Source organism: Paramormyrops kingsleyae, chromosome 12 (genome assembly GCF_048594095.1).
Source record: "Paramormyrops kingsleyae isolate MSU_618 chromosome 12, PKINGS_0.4, whole genome shotgun sequence".
NCBI classification, from domain to species: domain Eukaryota; kingdom Metazoa; phylum Chordata; class Actinopteri; order Osteoglossiformes; family Mormyridae; genus Paramormyrops; species Paramormyrops kingsleyae.
Window position 1 is genome coordinate 25,686,419 of NC_132808.1, and position 14,985 is coordinate 25,701,403.

At 43.3% G+C, this 14,985-nt stretch overlaps 1 protein-coding gene and 1 non-coding gene across 4 annotated transcripts; both read left to right on the forward strand.

Moving 5' to 3' along the window:
- The first annotated feature begins 1,284 nt into the window (after positions 1-1,284).
- On the forward strand, positions 1,285-12,855 carry LOC111859262 (sodium/hydrogen exchanger 9B2-like). Of its 3 annotated transcripts, XM_023841782.2 has the most exons (13): positions 1,287-2,660; positions 2,964-3,070; positions 3,172-3,301; positions 3,908-4,078; positions 7,358-7,500; positions 7,948-8,075; positions 8,331-8,506; positions 8,874-8,980; positions 9,201-9,350; positions 9,477-9,585; positions 11,585-11,721; positions 12,000-12,201; positions 12,574-12,855. In XM_023841782.2, the coding sequence occupies exons 3-13, from the start codon at positions 3,205-3,207 to the stop codon at positions 12,636-12,638; spliced, it is 1,485 nt and encodes a 494-aa protein (XP_023697550.2). In that variant the 5' UTR covers positions 1,287-2,660; positions 2,964-3,070; positions 3,172-3,204; the 3' UTR covers positions 12,639-12,855. The 3 variants fall into 3 exon arrangements, with proteins under 3 accessions (XP_023697551.2, XP_023697550.2, XP_072553883.1); XM_023841783.2 differs by lacking the exon at positions 2,964-3,070 and having other exon boundaries at positions 1,285-2,660; XM_072697782.1 differs by lacking the exons at positions 1,287-2,660; positions 2,964-3,070; positions 3,172-3,301 and having other exon boundaries at positions 4,029-4,078; positions 5,206-7,500.
- LOC111859287 (U6 spliceosomal RNA) lies at positions 8,670-8,772 on the forward strand. Its single transcript, XR_002841790.2, has one exon. It is a non-coding gene; the product is annotated as a U6 spliceosomal RNA (small nuclear RNA).
- Positions 12,856-14,985: the final 2,130 nt, after the last annotated feature.

Genomic DNA, 14,985 nt, shown 5'->3' on the forward strand with positions numbered 1-14,985 from the left:
CACTTCGGGCCAGTGGGGGCGCTCAGATCGAGTGGTGGTCATTGTGATCAGACAGAGCGCGATGCCAATGTAGTCACTGATCTCAAGTCAGTGGAGCTGTACAGTTAGTGGGAGGTGCTTGGTGAGCTTGCGTGCCAGCTATGGCTGGATGTCGTCACGGCTGTTTGTCTCATGCTGTTTAGTGATAGGCTGCTTCCCGAATTGCTGACTTGGACCGACGCGAACGTCAGTAATAATAATAATAGATACTTTATTAATCTCCGTGGGGAAATTATTTTTACACCTCCTTCAACTTGCTTTCTGTTGGTGACAGCAAGCTGGTGGCGAAGGGCAGCCACCGCTTGCGGCTGAAGGACCCGCAGATGTGCTGAGGCTGGGCTCGAACCGGCGATCTTATGCTCACAAGCAGAGACTTAGCAGGCATTCCGCGCATGCGTGTACAGTGGTTGGAATCATTTTGGTTCGTTCAGTTCACTTTAAAGACCCTTCGAAAAGACAAGTTCGTTCGTGATTCGCACATCACTATAGTAACATCTGTTTATGCCCCATGTTTTAAGACAATCACTGTGTCGGGGTTCGTGTTTTGGTTTTCTGTTATGATTCCGAAAAAAGTCGCCAAGGCAGGTCAGACCCGCTGCGTCCAGAACAGTAGGTAACATTCAGAGAGAAAACTGGACAATAGAATACGTATTTTTCGCCTGTCCTACATGGACAGAGTGTTATAAGTCATGTACGCAGCAAATACAAATTGCTGTTTTCCAAAATTCCAATGAGTATGGTTCTGCCCTGTGAAGGTGAGAATGTGACATTCTTAGCCAAAATTGTCACAGGCAATGTGCTCTGACAGATGTTTGTCCTGGTGCTGGATTGTTCGGGTACACTGCAGCCCTATGCAGGTGTCGTGGTTAGTGTACTGTTGTAACTCTGTCCCTTATAGTAGTCCCATGCCTGTGCAGTTATCATAATCGTGAAGGCTGAACAAAGATATCATGTAATTGCAGCTCCCAAATCATTTGTATCTCATCCCTGTTTTAAAAGGTGACTTGACTGTTAGGACAATTTCTGTCAATCAGTTCCTGGTTGATGTTTTTGTTGCCAGGCCACCTCACATGAGTAAATTAACTTTATTTTGGATGGTTTCAATGAAGACACTATTGTGTATCTTTTTATATGAGAATATTAAAGACTTGGAATGACATTTGTTTCTAGTGTGTGTTTTCTGTGTGTGTGTGTATATATATATATATATATATATATATATATATATGTATTATTCAACGTATGTGTATATGTATAATAGATATGTAGAATATCAAGGGATTTATAACTCTTCAACTCATGCAAAGTATATGCACTTATTCTAAATACAAGGAAATTTATAATGTCCAGGTACGTGAGTAGAGGCAGTGCGTCGGGGTCCATAATCCAATTTACTGCTGGCAAGTCATACGGATCTATGTCGTTTATTGTTTTTAGTTTGTCCAAATATGGTAGCTTGGTGTTGGGATTTAATTTCTCCTGGTAGAGTCCCTTTTCTGTCGCTTTTCCCTTCTCCATCTCTTCTAAAACATTAAAAAGCTTGTATCCAAACACAGAGGTAACCCACAGCTTCCCCTCCAGTTCAGATGCAACCCATCCAGCTTGAACAGGTCCCATCTGTTCCCGGAGGTCCCCCAGTGCCCCATAAACCTGAACCCCTCTTTCCTACACTGACCTTTTAGCCACGCGTGTAATCTCCTCATCTCAGCTAACTTAGCCTGGCTTGTGCATGTCATGGGAAGTATTCTGGAGAACACCATCGTGGATATTCTGCTTCTAAGCTTATCTGCGACTGTTTTTTTCCGCTGTAGAACAGTCCTCCTGGTTTGCTAAAGAAAAATGATCAGTCGGTGACAATGAGAAAATGGGAACTGAGTGTCTTTCAGAATTGAGCTCAGCAGCATACTTCCACTTTATCTTTATTTCTTGTGTTGATGGCTGCAGAAGCAGAATTCTTTGATGTTCTGCTGTATGTAATGTGCCAGTTTGTGCCTTTGAGGGTGCAGTTACTTGTCACTGGGGCTGTGCCAGTTTGTGCCTTTGAGGGTGCAGTTACTTGTCACTGGGGCTGTGCCAGTTTGTGCCTTTGAGGGTGCAGTTACTTGTCACTGGGGCTGTGCCAGTTTGTTCCTTTGAGGGTGCAGTTACTTGTCACTGGGGCTGTGCCAGTTTGTTCCTTTGAGGGTGCAGTTACTTGTCACTGGGGCTGTGCCAGTTTGTGCCTTTGAGGGTGCAGTTACTTGTCACTGGGGCTGTGCCAGTTTGTGCCTTTGAGGGTGCAGTTACTTGTCACTGGGGCTGTACCGTCCAGGGTCTGCCAAATGTATGTAACTAGCTAAATGAACCTTTTAGTCTAATTTAAGGTACAGAAATTAACTCTGAGGAACATTTTTGTACGAATGTGGGTACATTGATGTTATTTGCCCCTTAGGGAACCAAACTGTGCTCTTTTTTCTCACAGTGTACTTGGCTTTGTCTCAGCAGTGTGTGGTTAGTTATAATGGTGTAAAGCAAAGTTCAAAGTCTGTTTTCAGACAGGGTTACAAGTGAATAAGTCACTTCAGACACCAGCAAGAAGCAAAATCCATGAGGGTGAAAACTGCCTGGCTGCCTAAGCATGTGTGAGTACTGATATAATACATATATGCAAATGTTTTTTCACAATTGCCATTATTTGGCACAATTTTCAGTTGCTTTAATGTTGTTGGTCAATATAGACTGTATGTAGTTTCCTGTTGTAATAATTTTACACCCAAAACAATATATGTATGTGATCACCTTGTTAGCCACCACATGCAAATATCAAAAAAATAAAAAAAATATTCTATAAATTGCAGAGATGTGGCATTGTTGTGTTTTTTGTTCCCACAGTACATGATTTTGATGCTCTTGTATTGCCATTTTGTTGTTTTTGTGTTGTACAGTGCTGTGTGACTTTTTAGTTTGCTAGCGTACTGTGTCTTGAGATCTGAAGAAGTATGTAAACTTTGCTGGCAACAGAAAGCACTCGCATGCACTACTTCTTACCTCGGTGAGTCTTTGTTATGCAAAACTCATCTGCTGGGACTTATTTTCTCTGAGGAATGAACCTTCATAAATGGAACTCATGAATTACCCTTCATGCCTGTTCAGGATCCTTCTTGGATTACTGATGAATGACGAAAGATGGCTGGTGTAAAACTGAAATACAGATGCTGCAGCAGAATGAAGGAGAGTTGCACTCATCTGCAGAAAGGCCTGCTCGCCGTCATCATCACGAAAGGTACCACAGTTTATGTGTGAAGCTCTTCAAAACAAACTGATTTAGCTTTGTAAGGCTCCATGGACTTTATGTCAGAGTCAACCGCCTAAGCCACTTTATCCTTTATATGTGTGGAATACAGGAATTGAAACAATCAGCATTTTTGAGGTTCATAGTTTTAAATTACATTGTCTTAGTGTTGTGCTGTTAACTTTTTTTTTGCATGGATAGAACCACTTTTTATATCTCAGGCATGGATTATTCATTTAATGGTATTTATTTGTAAGAAACATTGCAGTGTGTGTTCTTCACTTGTTTTCAGCTTGAAAAGTATAGATTTCTTAAATCCAGTTAGATCGCTAAGGTAACATTCTCAAATCTCACATTTTGATGTTTACTGCTTTATTTGTAGCTTTTTTGGGAGAAATAATTATGCCTTTAATCTTTAAAATAATAAAGTCACAGCTCTTCACTACAATGCAGATTTTAGCAAATTAATCTCATAATGTGACTCTTGGGAACTCTACTTTAGAAGCTATTGTATGCTTAAGTGTCATTTTTTTGCAAAATAATTTTGCATCACACATTGTGCAAGCCTAAAACACGAGATTGTGATGTTCCTGTTAGTGGCCATGGCGCTTGTGCTGTTCGGAGCAGTGTGGTCCATCACAGAGAAGGAGTGTCTACCTGGGGGGAATCTCTTTGGGATCGTGGTGTTATTTATTACCGCCGTCTGCGGGGGAAAGCTCATGGCTCTCATCCAGTGTGCCCCCCTGCCCCCTTTCCCCCCCCTCCTCGGTAAGTGACATCAATGCATCCAATTCAAAATTAACTAATAATTTACTATGTTAATGTAAAATGTGCATGACATTTGTAGTCTCATTACCAGTGTGGAAACATTTACTTGAATTCTGAGACCTTCATGGATATCAGATGAATTAGAGTGCTATAGGCAGGACCTCTGGGTAGCAGAATGGAGAGTACACAGATAACAAAGTTGGACCTCTGGGTAGCAGAATGGAGAGTACACAGATAACAAAGTGGCTGGCATTTGGGGTTTTATTCCCAGTTCATACTATTCCATCTACAATACTGAGGTGGGTAGTCCAGAAAGTAAAAATCAGGCCAAGAATTTGTTTCAACCAACCAGTTCAGTATAAAGAGTCACATTCACACAGTACTCAGTTGGTTGGTTGAAACAAAACCTTGGTCTGGATTTTTACTTTCTGGACCAGAACTATCAACCTCTGCCAGCACACATATATTACAAGAGAATGCCATCAGCATGCATTGAAAGTTTGTAATAACAACAACTATTATTGTTTTTGTTATTATTATTATTACTATTATTATTGTTGTTAGTGTTATTAATAATAAAGTTGTAAATGGTGCCTACTATATTTAGGCTAAGGGGAATCCTGCATTCACTTTTATTCACACTGATCAAAGAGTAGATGATCAGTGAATCATATAAGCATTGATCACAACAAGGATACATATTGCAATGCAAAGGAAAAGAGAATTATTGTAAAATATAAATAAGTATAAATATAGCTGTGGGTGGCGATTTTCAGTGTCCAAGGACTATGACCTGAATAGATGCTTTAGCCACAATTTTACATCAAATGTTTCTGTATGTCTGTAAATGAATGTGTATTATGTATGGGGGCATTTTCTGTGTCTTTGGCTTTAAAATGTCTAAATTACTGTATAAGTTCCTATAGAATATAGGTTCTATAGCACCACCCAACCTGTATCTTTTATCGTTTTTCTGGCCTGAATGGTAGAAGGAATATTGCACCCATCGATCCATTCATCCATTCATTCATTATGTGCCGCTTATATGGGGTTGGGTCACAGGGACAGCAGTCTAACTAGGGATGCCCAGACCTCTCTCTCACCAGCCAGTTCCTCCAGCTCCACAGGGGAATGAGAGTTTCGGACATGCCTGAGACACCTCCCCAGGGAGCCATCCAGGAGGCATCCTCAATAGATGCCCGATACCTCAACTGACTCCTTTTGATGCAGTGGAGCCGTGTCTCTACTTTGAGCACCTCCCGAATGTCCGAGCTCCTCAACCTTTCTCTAAGGCTAAGCCCAGACACCCTGTGGAGGAAATGTACCTCTTGTATCCACAATCTCATTCTTTCGGTCACTACCTAAAACTCATGACCAGGTAGGAACGTAGATTGACTGGAAAATCGAAAGCTTTGCCTTCCAGCTGAACTCTGTCTTTACCACAACAGAATGGTATAGCGTCCACATTACTGCTGATGCTGCACCGATCCATCTCAATCTCTCGCTCCCTTCTTCCCTCATTCGTGAAAAAGACCCCGAGATACTCCTACATTTGATGCAGCAGCTCATCCCTCACCAGGAGAGGGAAACCCACCCTTTTCTGGTTGAGAACCATGGCCTCAGTAGGTGTTGATCCTCATCCCGGCCGCCTCACACTCAGCTGCAAACCACCCCAGTGCCAGCTGCAGGTCACAGCCCGGTGACACCAACAGGACCACATCATCTGCAAAAAGCCGATACGTTACCCAGAAGCCCCTAAACCAGATGCCCTCCACCCCTTGGCTGCACCTAGAAATTCTGTCCATAAAAGTTCTAAACAGAATTGGTGAGAAGCGGCAGCCCTGGTGGAGTCCAACACCCACCGGAAAAAAGTCTGACATACTGCTGGCAATACAAACCAAACTCTTGCTCCATTTACACAGGAACCTGCAGCAACGGACCCTGTACCTTATATGGGGTTTGGGGGAAAAATATAAAAAATATAAAACGTACAGTAATCGGGTTGCATAAGTGTTCACACCCATAAACTAATACTTTGTTGAAGCACCTTTTGATTTAATTACAGAATTCAGTCTATTTGGGTAGGAGTCTGTCAGCCTGCCACATCTTGATTTGGCAATATTTGCCCACTCTCCCTTGCAAAAGCTCTCCAAATCTGTCAGATTGAGAGGGCATCTCTTGTGCACAGCCTTCTTTAGGACACCCCACAGTTTTTAATTTGGATTTAGACCTTTTTAAAGAATTTAAACACAGAACATAGGATTTTTAGCATCTATATGGTGGTCAAAAAGAAATGATGGAAATGTTAGTTTCTGATTTAGAGACATGTTCAATTGACGTAGTGCCCCCTTGATGCCAAATTTGGAGAGTCCATCCGCAGTCCCCTACTACATTATGCCCTTAAGTTTGGTGAGGATTGGCTGAAGCCTGCATGAGTTGTCTGATAGGACTGGGTGTGACAAAGGTATAGGTTTGGCCTGGCTGGTGGTGGTTAGTTGTAGTGCCCACATTGATGAAGAGTAGCCAGTCTTATTCTACTTCCCCAAATTGGCCCTGGGTGGTAGGGCATTAAATTTGGCCAAGGAATCACCGAGTTATTGCTGTCTATTTAAAATTGCTGCGATTAAGGTATAGTTTGGGTGTGGCCAGTGGCTGATTGGTACACAAAATCATTTTTTTTGCCAATTATTGATCAGCTCAGGGGTCTGATTGGTCTGATATCACATTTGTCTGGATTGATCAGAAAATCTAGTACTAGTTTGCCAAAGTAGGTCACGTGCTGGCAGAAATTAGCTTGCGGTAAAAAAAAAAATCGCAGATAGTAAATCATGATGTACACTGTGTGAACAGTAAAGAAGCGTTTCTTCGGTTTTACGACGCCCTCCAAACCCCACGACATCTTTACCAAGCTAAGCCTCCTGCAGTGCAAAACTGCAGCAAGCTGGAACCACGCTGTAATAGGTCTTTCTTCGTGGTGCGGTTCGGGTGCGGGTCGGTTCCAGTATGCCAGTGGAAAAGCAGCATCAGCCTCAAATTTACCCAGCTAAGCAAGGAATCCGGCTACGTGATATAGGCCCCTAGAGGGAAGAAGGAGGATTGGAATGGCTTTGAAAACAACATGTATGACGTGTAGGGATTTTGAAATATATAGACCTCTTCTTAAGGGAGACGGAACAGTACTCAGACATATAACCTTTATTTGAATAACAATGACCGCTCATCCCGTTTCGGTGCTGGGAAGGGGTCATCTGCATATGCATCTGTTTTATGTGGCCACAGGAATGCTACTGGCTGGGCTCGTCCTTCGTAATGTGCCTTATATCACCTCTGCTGTCTACATCGATAGCAGATGGTCCGCTGCCTTGAGAAACATTGCCCTCGCCATTATTTTGACCAGAGCTGGACTGGGGCTTGATGCGTTGGTATGTAAAAGGGGAATATTTTGGGGGACCATATCCTCTTTGATCATGTAGATGATTAGGTGGATGGATGGATGGATGGATAGATGATGGATTGATTGATGGCTTTATTAAATGTAGGGTATGCAATTTTAATCCAATACACATTTTGTCAAATTCAGCCAATCTCTCCTCACAGTCCACTAGCCGTCCATTGTTTGAGTGCTGATATAAAAGCCAGTGGCAGCCCCGGTTCTGTAAACGGGAAAAAACAAGGTGGACTGTTCCAGCCAGTCAGCATGATAGACAGGACAGGAGGAGGAGAGAAAGGGGAAGCAGAACGGAGAAGGAGGAGTGTCTATGGCGGGGTCTCTGAAGCGACCGGGTGGGATTGTGTTGTGTACAGAACACAGGCTGTGTAGAAGCACCAGGTATGGGGTAAAAAATTATTTAACCGTTTTCTTTCCTGAGGCCTTGAGGAAGCTGAAGGCAGTGTGTGTGCGTGTCGCAGTGGGGCCCTGTACAGTGGAAGCCTGCACTGTAGCAGTAGTGTCTCACTTCCTGATGAGTCTGCCCTGGATCTGGAGTTTCCTTCTAGGGTAAGAATGCCACCATAGTGGGAAACACATTCCAAGGCTTCTGGACCTTTCTTTGAGTGCAGATGGACTCACATTCACTTCATATAGTCGGAAGGGCTAAAATATGCTTCCATTTTCAGAATAAACACAAAATGAATGTGAAAGTTCAGTTCCTGGCAAAGCATTCAGATGCTTTCATGGATGGCAGTGAACCTGAGCCCTAGCCTTCCTCAGAATGCCCACCTCCTGGATCAGCACTTCCCATCTCCTCTGCAGGTTTGTGCTCAGCGCAGTGTCTCCAGCAGTGGTGGTTCCCTCCATGCTGCTTCTGCAGAAGGAAGGCTTTGGGGTAGAGAAGGGGATCCCCACGCTGCTGATGGCTGCGGGGAGCTTTGATGACATCCTGGCCATCACGGGCTTCTCCGCCTGCCTGGGCATGGCCTTTGCCACAGGTACAGTCACAGAAAGGATGAGATTATGCTAGTGCTCTGTGTTTCTCTTCATCCCTGTTAGATCTTTGTCTTATTGCTTCTCACCATCACCCTGTACTGGATGACTAGTCACTGTTTTTGGTAAGATTGTACAATGCAATATGTGTAGTGGGTTCATGTCGTATAGCTATGGCAGCGCATATATAAAAATTGGAACGATACAGACAAGATTGGCATGTTCCCACTGCAAGGATGACATGCAAATTCCTGACACAGTCTATATTTGGGGGTGGTTTGTGTCTCAGCCCTTTAATAGCTGACTGATCCTGTTTGATTCTGACTTCTCAGTTGTGTATAAACAGGAATCCTCTTTACGACTCCCCTGCAGGCTCCACCTGGAGCAGCCTGCTCAAAGGCATCTTGGAGGTGCTTGGAGGCCTGACCATTGGGCTGGTCTTGGGATTCTTCCTTCGTTTTTTTCCAAGCGCAGACCAGGTACAGCTGTCAGGCCCAGTGATTCACTCTGACAGCATGGTGATACCTGATTCAACACAAGTATTTACTTACAGCTTAGATTCTTTTACTCTTACCTAGCCATTCTACTCCAGAAAGTGACAAGGGGGCCTTTAAATAATATAACATTTTTAGGAAGGATATTTTGCAGTGTGATGCTGTTACATTAAAGTATATTCACCTATCAATCTTGCTGCCCCAGGCACAGCTGGTGATGAGGCGTTCCTTCCTGCTGTTGGGTCTCTCTGTCCTGGCGGTCTTTGGGAGCCGCATTGCGGGGTTTTCGGGGGCCGGGGGTCTCTGTACCCTGGTCATGGCCTTCCTGGCCGGACTGAGCTGGCGGGAGTCAAAGGTCAGTGTAAAGCTGGTGCTGTGATACTCTATCAGTCTCTCACTCACTTCTGGTTCTCCCTGACTGAAATGATTCTGTGAAAATATCCAGATATCTCTAGCTGTTCTCATCTGTTTGATGTGTTAGATCCCCGTGGCTGGATTTGTTGGGATGGGCTGGACTGTCTTCCAGCCACTTCTGTTTGGATTGATTGGAGCTGAAATTTCAGTCACTGCACTGGATGTGAATACTGTAGGTGAGTCATCAAAGTGAAATTGAAAATTACATGAAAAACTTTTTTACACATACTTAAAAAAACACTGAGTATAATGAACTTCAGCTTCATCTTTTGCTGGGTACTTTCCATTTTTTTAATGCTCAGAGGAATTTTTATTCGATTCAAGAGTTTAATCCTTACATACATAGGTACATACAGTACTGGTACAACGTGCAGTGAATTGAAAAGCTATTCTGCTCCAAGATTGAGCAAAACAAAGCAAAGTAATAAATTAATAAAAATAATAAAGAATTAAATAAAAATAATAAATTAATGGGAGAGATAATGGAATTAACTTAAGTATAACATAAATTGACAAATATAAAGTGACCATGCAGTGAGTTACAGTGGGTGTGTATGAGTTTTAGGTTTGGATGTTTGTTGGTATGTCAGACTTCAGGATCCTAATGACCTGGGGGTAAAAGCTCCTCTTGAGCCATTCAGTTTTTGCCCTTAGGCTGCTCAGAGGCTTGCCTGAATTGAGCAGGTGGGTAGGATCCCCAACTATCTTAATTGCCCTGGTCCTGTAGTGCTTGGTGTACAGTAGATATCCTGCAGAGAGTTGACCATAATATGTGCTCTCTTGAACGCACAAATCTCTGCAGGGCTTTGTGATCTTGGACTGAGCAATTCCCCAACCATGATGTGCAGCTCTGTGTTAGGATGCTCTCTGTGGCACCAGTGTAGAAAGTTTTCAAAATAGAAGCATTAGCACAATCATACTATCAGCATCAGTTGCCATTGTTATGTCGTTTACGACTTTGGTCAAGGCAGTTTCAGCTGCGTCCTGGGCAGAAACCCAACTGGAAACAATCCAGTATGTTGTGCCTCTCCAAGTATAAGTAAAGTTGAGCAGCAAGTATCTTCTCCAGAACTTTTGGTAAAAAGGTACGTTAGAGACAGGTCTGTAATTGCTGAACTCTTGTGGGTCCAAACTTGGCTTCTTCAGGAGTGGCCTGATTACTGCTGCTTTAAATTAGTCAGGAACATCATTTGATGACAGGGATGCATTCAGTATGGCAGTTATAGGTCTTGTCAGAGCTCCCAGGGATTCTTTAAGAAGCTTAGTGGGGATTGGGTGCAGTGGACCAGTGGTTGGTTTGATCTTAATTATAATTATAGCTCTTGTTTATTAATTCATTCAAAAACATTAAGGGTGTGTTCACGTTCCGTTTACATTGAAGTTAATGTCTGAACATGTTTGAAGTCTAATGTTTGAAATTTTATCATTAAAGAAGTTCATAAAAATGTTGGCTACTGAAATTACTGGGTAGCAGAGGTCCAGCCTTCTCTGTTAGCTGAGCAGTTGTTTTAAAGTGGTAGTGATGGTTATTTCTGTTGGCATCAATACAGTTAGAATAATAGGCTGGACGTGCCCCACGAAGGCCTTGCTTGTATTGTTGCAGGCTGGCATGCCAACCTGAACCCGTAGATTTGCGCTCTGAAGTGCAGCACTCCTGTTTGTAAGAGCGTGTGTGATTGTTAAACCCTGGGGAGTGTATGGTGGTTTTTACCACTTAATTTTTCAAAGGAGCTGTTGGCACGATTCCCTGAGGGTGGTCCAGCTCACGAGTGGTTGCACCACGCCAAGGGGACGTCCATGTAACACTTGGCCGCGGCAGATAGATAGCCATTTCCAGAGGGTGGTACCCTGTCAACCTGGGGGGATGCCAACCCAGGATCCTGAAGTGTCCCGTTAAGTGGTGGGTGTGGCAAAGCACTGTACCAGTGCATGCTCTCCAACCTGACCTGAACCTTAGGTGTGACTTCTATCTCAAAATCAGTCACTGAAAGTAACAGGAAAGCTTCATAATTTTGGTTTATTGTAGTAAAATGATTAATGTTCCCAAAATTAGAGACCATGACCATGCTGTTTGAAAGTCTGTAGTATAATATCTCTTTTTTGCTCCTGTGGTTTATGTGTCTGAACTTGAACTTGTATAACCCTTGTCCAAACCTGCCCAAACTGTGCCTTCAGCTCTGGGTCTAGCAGCTCTCAGCACTGGGCTCGTTGTACGAGTTCTGTTCACTTTCACCATGGTCCTGTTCGCGGGCTTCACTTTCAAGGAGAAGGTCTTCATCGCTCTGGCTTGGCTCCCAAAGGCAACAGTGCAGGTTAAAAACAAACAAATACATTTAAATAAATAATACCGATTGCTAAAGAGTAGATTATTATTCCAGATTTAAGATGCTATATGGGCATTAATAAATGCTCCTGCAAACTGAAGACAACACTTTTTTCAGCGAGTGTTCATATTTATTATAATTTGCAGTTATTGGAGATATTTCTGAAGTAAAAATTTAAAAAGTATTTTTTTAATGGGTTGGAATGGAGGTAAATGTGCGATCTCACTGCTTGAAGGGGTTTCTGATTAGCTATGTATGGTTTTAAGGCTGCCATTGGCTCCACGGCCCTGGACATGGCCCAATCTCAGGGGGACGCTGTCCTAGAGAAGTTTGGCATGGACATCCTCACAGTGGCAGTGCTGGCCATCCTCACCACTGCTCCCATAGGGGCCCTGAGCATAAGCCTTGCTGGGCCACGGCTGCTGCAGAGGTCCACAACCACCTCACCAGAAAACCCACGCCCAGAAGGTGACCATACTTACACACAAGCTTTACAGCAGAGGTGGAGAGGTCCAGAGAGTAAAAATCCAGACCAAGATTTTGTTTCAACCAACCAGCTGAGTGCTCTTTGATTGTGACTCTTTATACTCAACTGTTTGGTTGAAACAAAATCTTGGTCTGGATTTTTACTTTCTGGACCTCTCCACCTCTGCTTTTACACAAGGCCCATTTTAATTCTGCAAGACAAAATCATATAGATATATTAGAAAAGGTAAGTGTTAAGAAAAATGCACTAAATTTAAAAAAACCCCACCTGCCCTGCTACACTTAGTTATATGAGTGTAGAATCTGACCATCCAGGGGGAAACTGAGAGTCCTTGTCATATTCCTTACATGCAGGAGTTCCTGGAGAGCCAGCAAGACATGTGGTAGAAACTGGCATAACTAAAGAGAGTAAATTATGACTTGAAACTCATTACGTGAGGAAGAATGAGTGCAGCATGGGAAATACACTTCAGAACTGCTAATGAATCTTTTAACAAACAAACAGATTTTATTCTCTAATAATTACTCACATAAAATGTATTAAATGTACGTTTATCTGGTAAAAGTGTTTTCTGCTTTCTTTAAGCAAGGTGGATGTTTCTGAACACTGAAACATTAAATCATTGGAGCATAAAATCATTGGTACATTGTTTTTTGAGTGATAGAAGAACTGTTATTATTTTTCATGAATATAACTGTTGCTTCAAATGAAACCAAGTGCCCAAACCTTTTTGTACATGTTATGGACATAACTTGCTTGGTAAGTGTCAAAGCCAAGTCTGGGCTTAATACACGGTGAGACTTTACACTAATGATCAGGAAAACATTCATGAATACAAATACTTCATTTTGGAAAATTCAGTTCAGTAGGTCCCTAACAATGTATGCTCACAGAGCAGTCCAGCAGGTCCCTAACACTGTACACTCACAGAGCGGTTCAGCAGGTCCCTGACACTGTACGCTCACAGAGCGGTTCAGCAGGTCCCTGACACTGTACGCTCACAGAGCGGTTCAGCAGGTCCCTGACACTGTACTCTCACAGTGCGGTTCAGCAGGTCCCTGACACTGTACGCTCACAGAGCGGTTCAGCAGGTCCCTGACACTGTACTCTCACAGTGCGGTTCAGCAGGTCCCTGACACTGTACGCTCACAGAGCGGTTCAGCAGGTCCCTGACACTGTACTCTCACAGTGCGGTTCAGCAGGTCCCTGACACTGTACGCTCACAAAGCGGTTCAGCAGGTCCCTGACACTGTACTCTCACAGTGCGGTTCAGCAGGTCCCTGACACTGTACACTCACAGAGCGGTTCAGCAGGTCCCTGACACTGTACGCTCACAGAGCGGTTCAGCAGGTCCCTGACACTGTACGCTCACAGAGCGGTTCAGCAGGTCCCTGACACTGTACGCTCACAGAGCGGTTCAGCAGGTCCCTAACGCTGTACACTCACAGAGCGGTTCAGCAGGTCCCTAACGCTGTACACTCACAGAGCAATTCAGCAGGTCCCTGACACTGTACACTCACAGAGCAGTTCAGCAGGTCCATAACACTGTACACTCACAGAGCACCCAGACCTGTTAGAATCTTATATTCCTGGATCATGTCCCCCCTTAGTCTCCTTTGCTTGAGGCTAAACAGCTCAGCTAACCTCTCAAGGGACACAGGTTCGAACTGATTAAAAACAGCTGAACAAGCTAAGGGTATTAGAGGGGTCCCAAAACAGAGGTACAGTACTAGAATAAGTACCCTGAACCTCAACCACGTTTTCACATAAATCATGTGGCACAATCAAGCTTAACCTAACAGGAGGATTTAAAACAGAACTAAAATCTGAAGTTTGTCCTGTTTCCACCTGCGCTCAGCTTTTCAACGAAGTTGAACTGTTGTACTGTTGCGCTATTCGAGTGGTGTCGGTAAACCAAGGAGCAGGATTAAGTTTAGGATGGAAAGACTTAAAAGGGGCAGCAGTCTAAATCAGCAGAGCAGGAGGCGTTATACACAGAAATTTATAAAGCCATAATTAGATCACCCATCCAAGACAAACCAGACACTTCATTAAAAGCCAGATAAAATTCTCCAGCAGTCGATGTTTTATTAAAATGAGTGGGGCGAATTGGAGCCTGATCACTAATATATGAAGGAAAAAGTTGATCAAAACAGGAAAATGATCCAAAATACACACATCACAGATCTCCACATCACAAACATTGATCCCAGGAGACAACATTAAACATTAACATTAAATCAAGAATGTGTCCATATTCATGTGTAGGGACATTAATTGCCTGCCAGAAATCAAAGGAATGAATAAGCGATAAAAAAAATCTTTAAGCAGAGGTTTAGCAGGAGAGCAGTGTCTCACCCATTCACTCACTCATGTCATCCAGAGAGGCTGTCTTGGTCACAGGTCTTGTTCCTTCTTTAGGGGCGTATATGTTCAATCCAAAGTTTGGTTTCCAGCCAATCATACACTCCCTTACAGCATGCCATTGCATGTCTCACTGGCTCTCATTGGCCTAGTTTCTGAAAACTAGTGGAAGAACAAAAAGAACAAATCTGTGCAGAGAAGTGAAGGTGAATGTTTGTTCACAGCATTATGGGCCAGTGCCACAACAAATCACTTGGCAACAAAATCACACGACAGACTCTACTACGTATTTTAAATCAGTTTTATTTGACCCATGGCATTATTACGACCAGATGAGTAAAGTGAAAGAAAATGAATTTGCCTTCAACAGCACGTTTCCTCAGATTGATCCAACCACGCAC

Excerpts from the sequence above, each read along its gene's own strand:
- LOC111859262 (XM_023841783.2), top strand. The coding sequence starts at position 3,205 with ATGGCTGGTGTAAAACTGAAATACAGATGCTGCAGCAGAATGAAGGAG. Across the intron at positions 4,079-7,357 it reads CCCTTTCCCCCCCCTCCTCG|GAATGCTACTGGCTGGGCTC; the intron begins GTAAGTGACATC and ends ATGTGGCCACAG. Across the intron at positions 11,722-11,999 it reads TCCCAAAGGCAACAGTGCAG|GCTGCCATTGGCTCCACGGC; the intron begins GTTAAAAACAAA and ends TATGGTTTTAAG.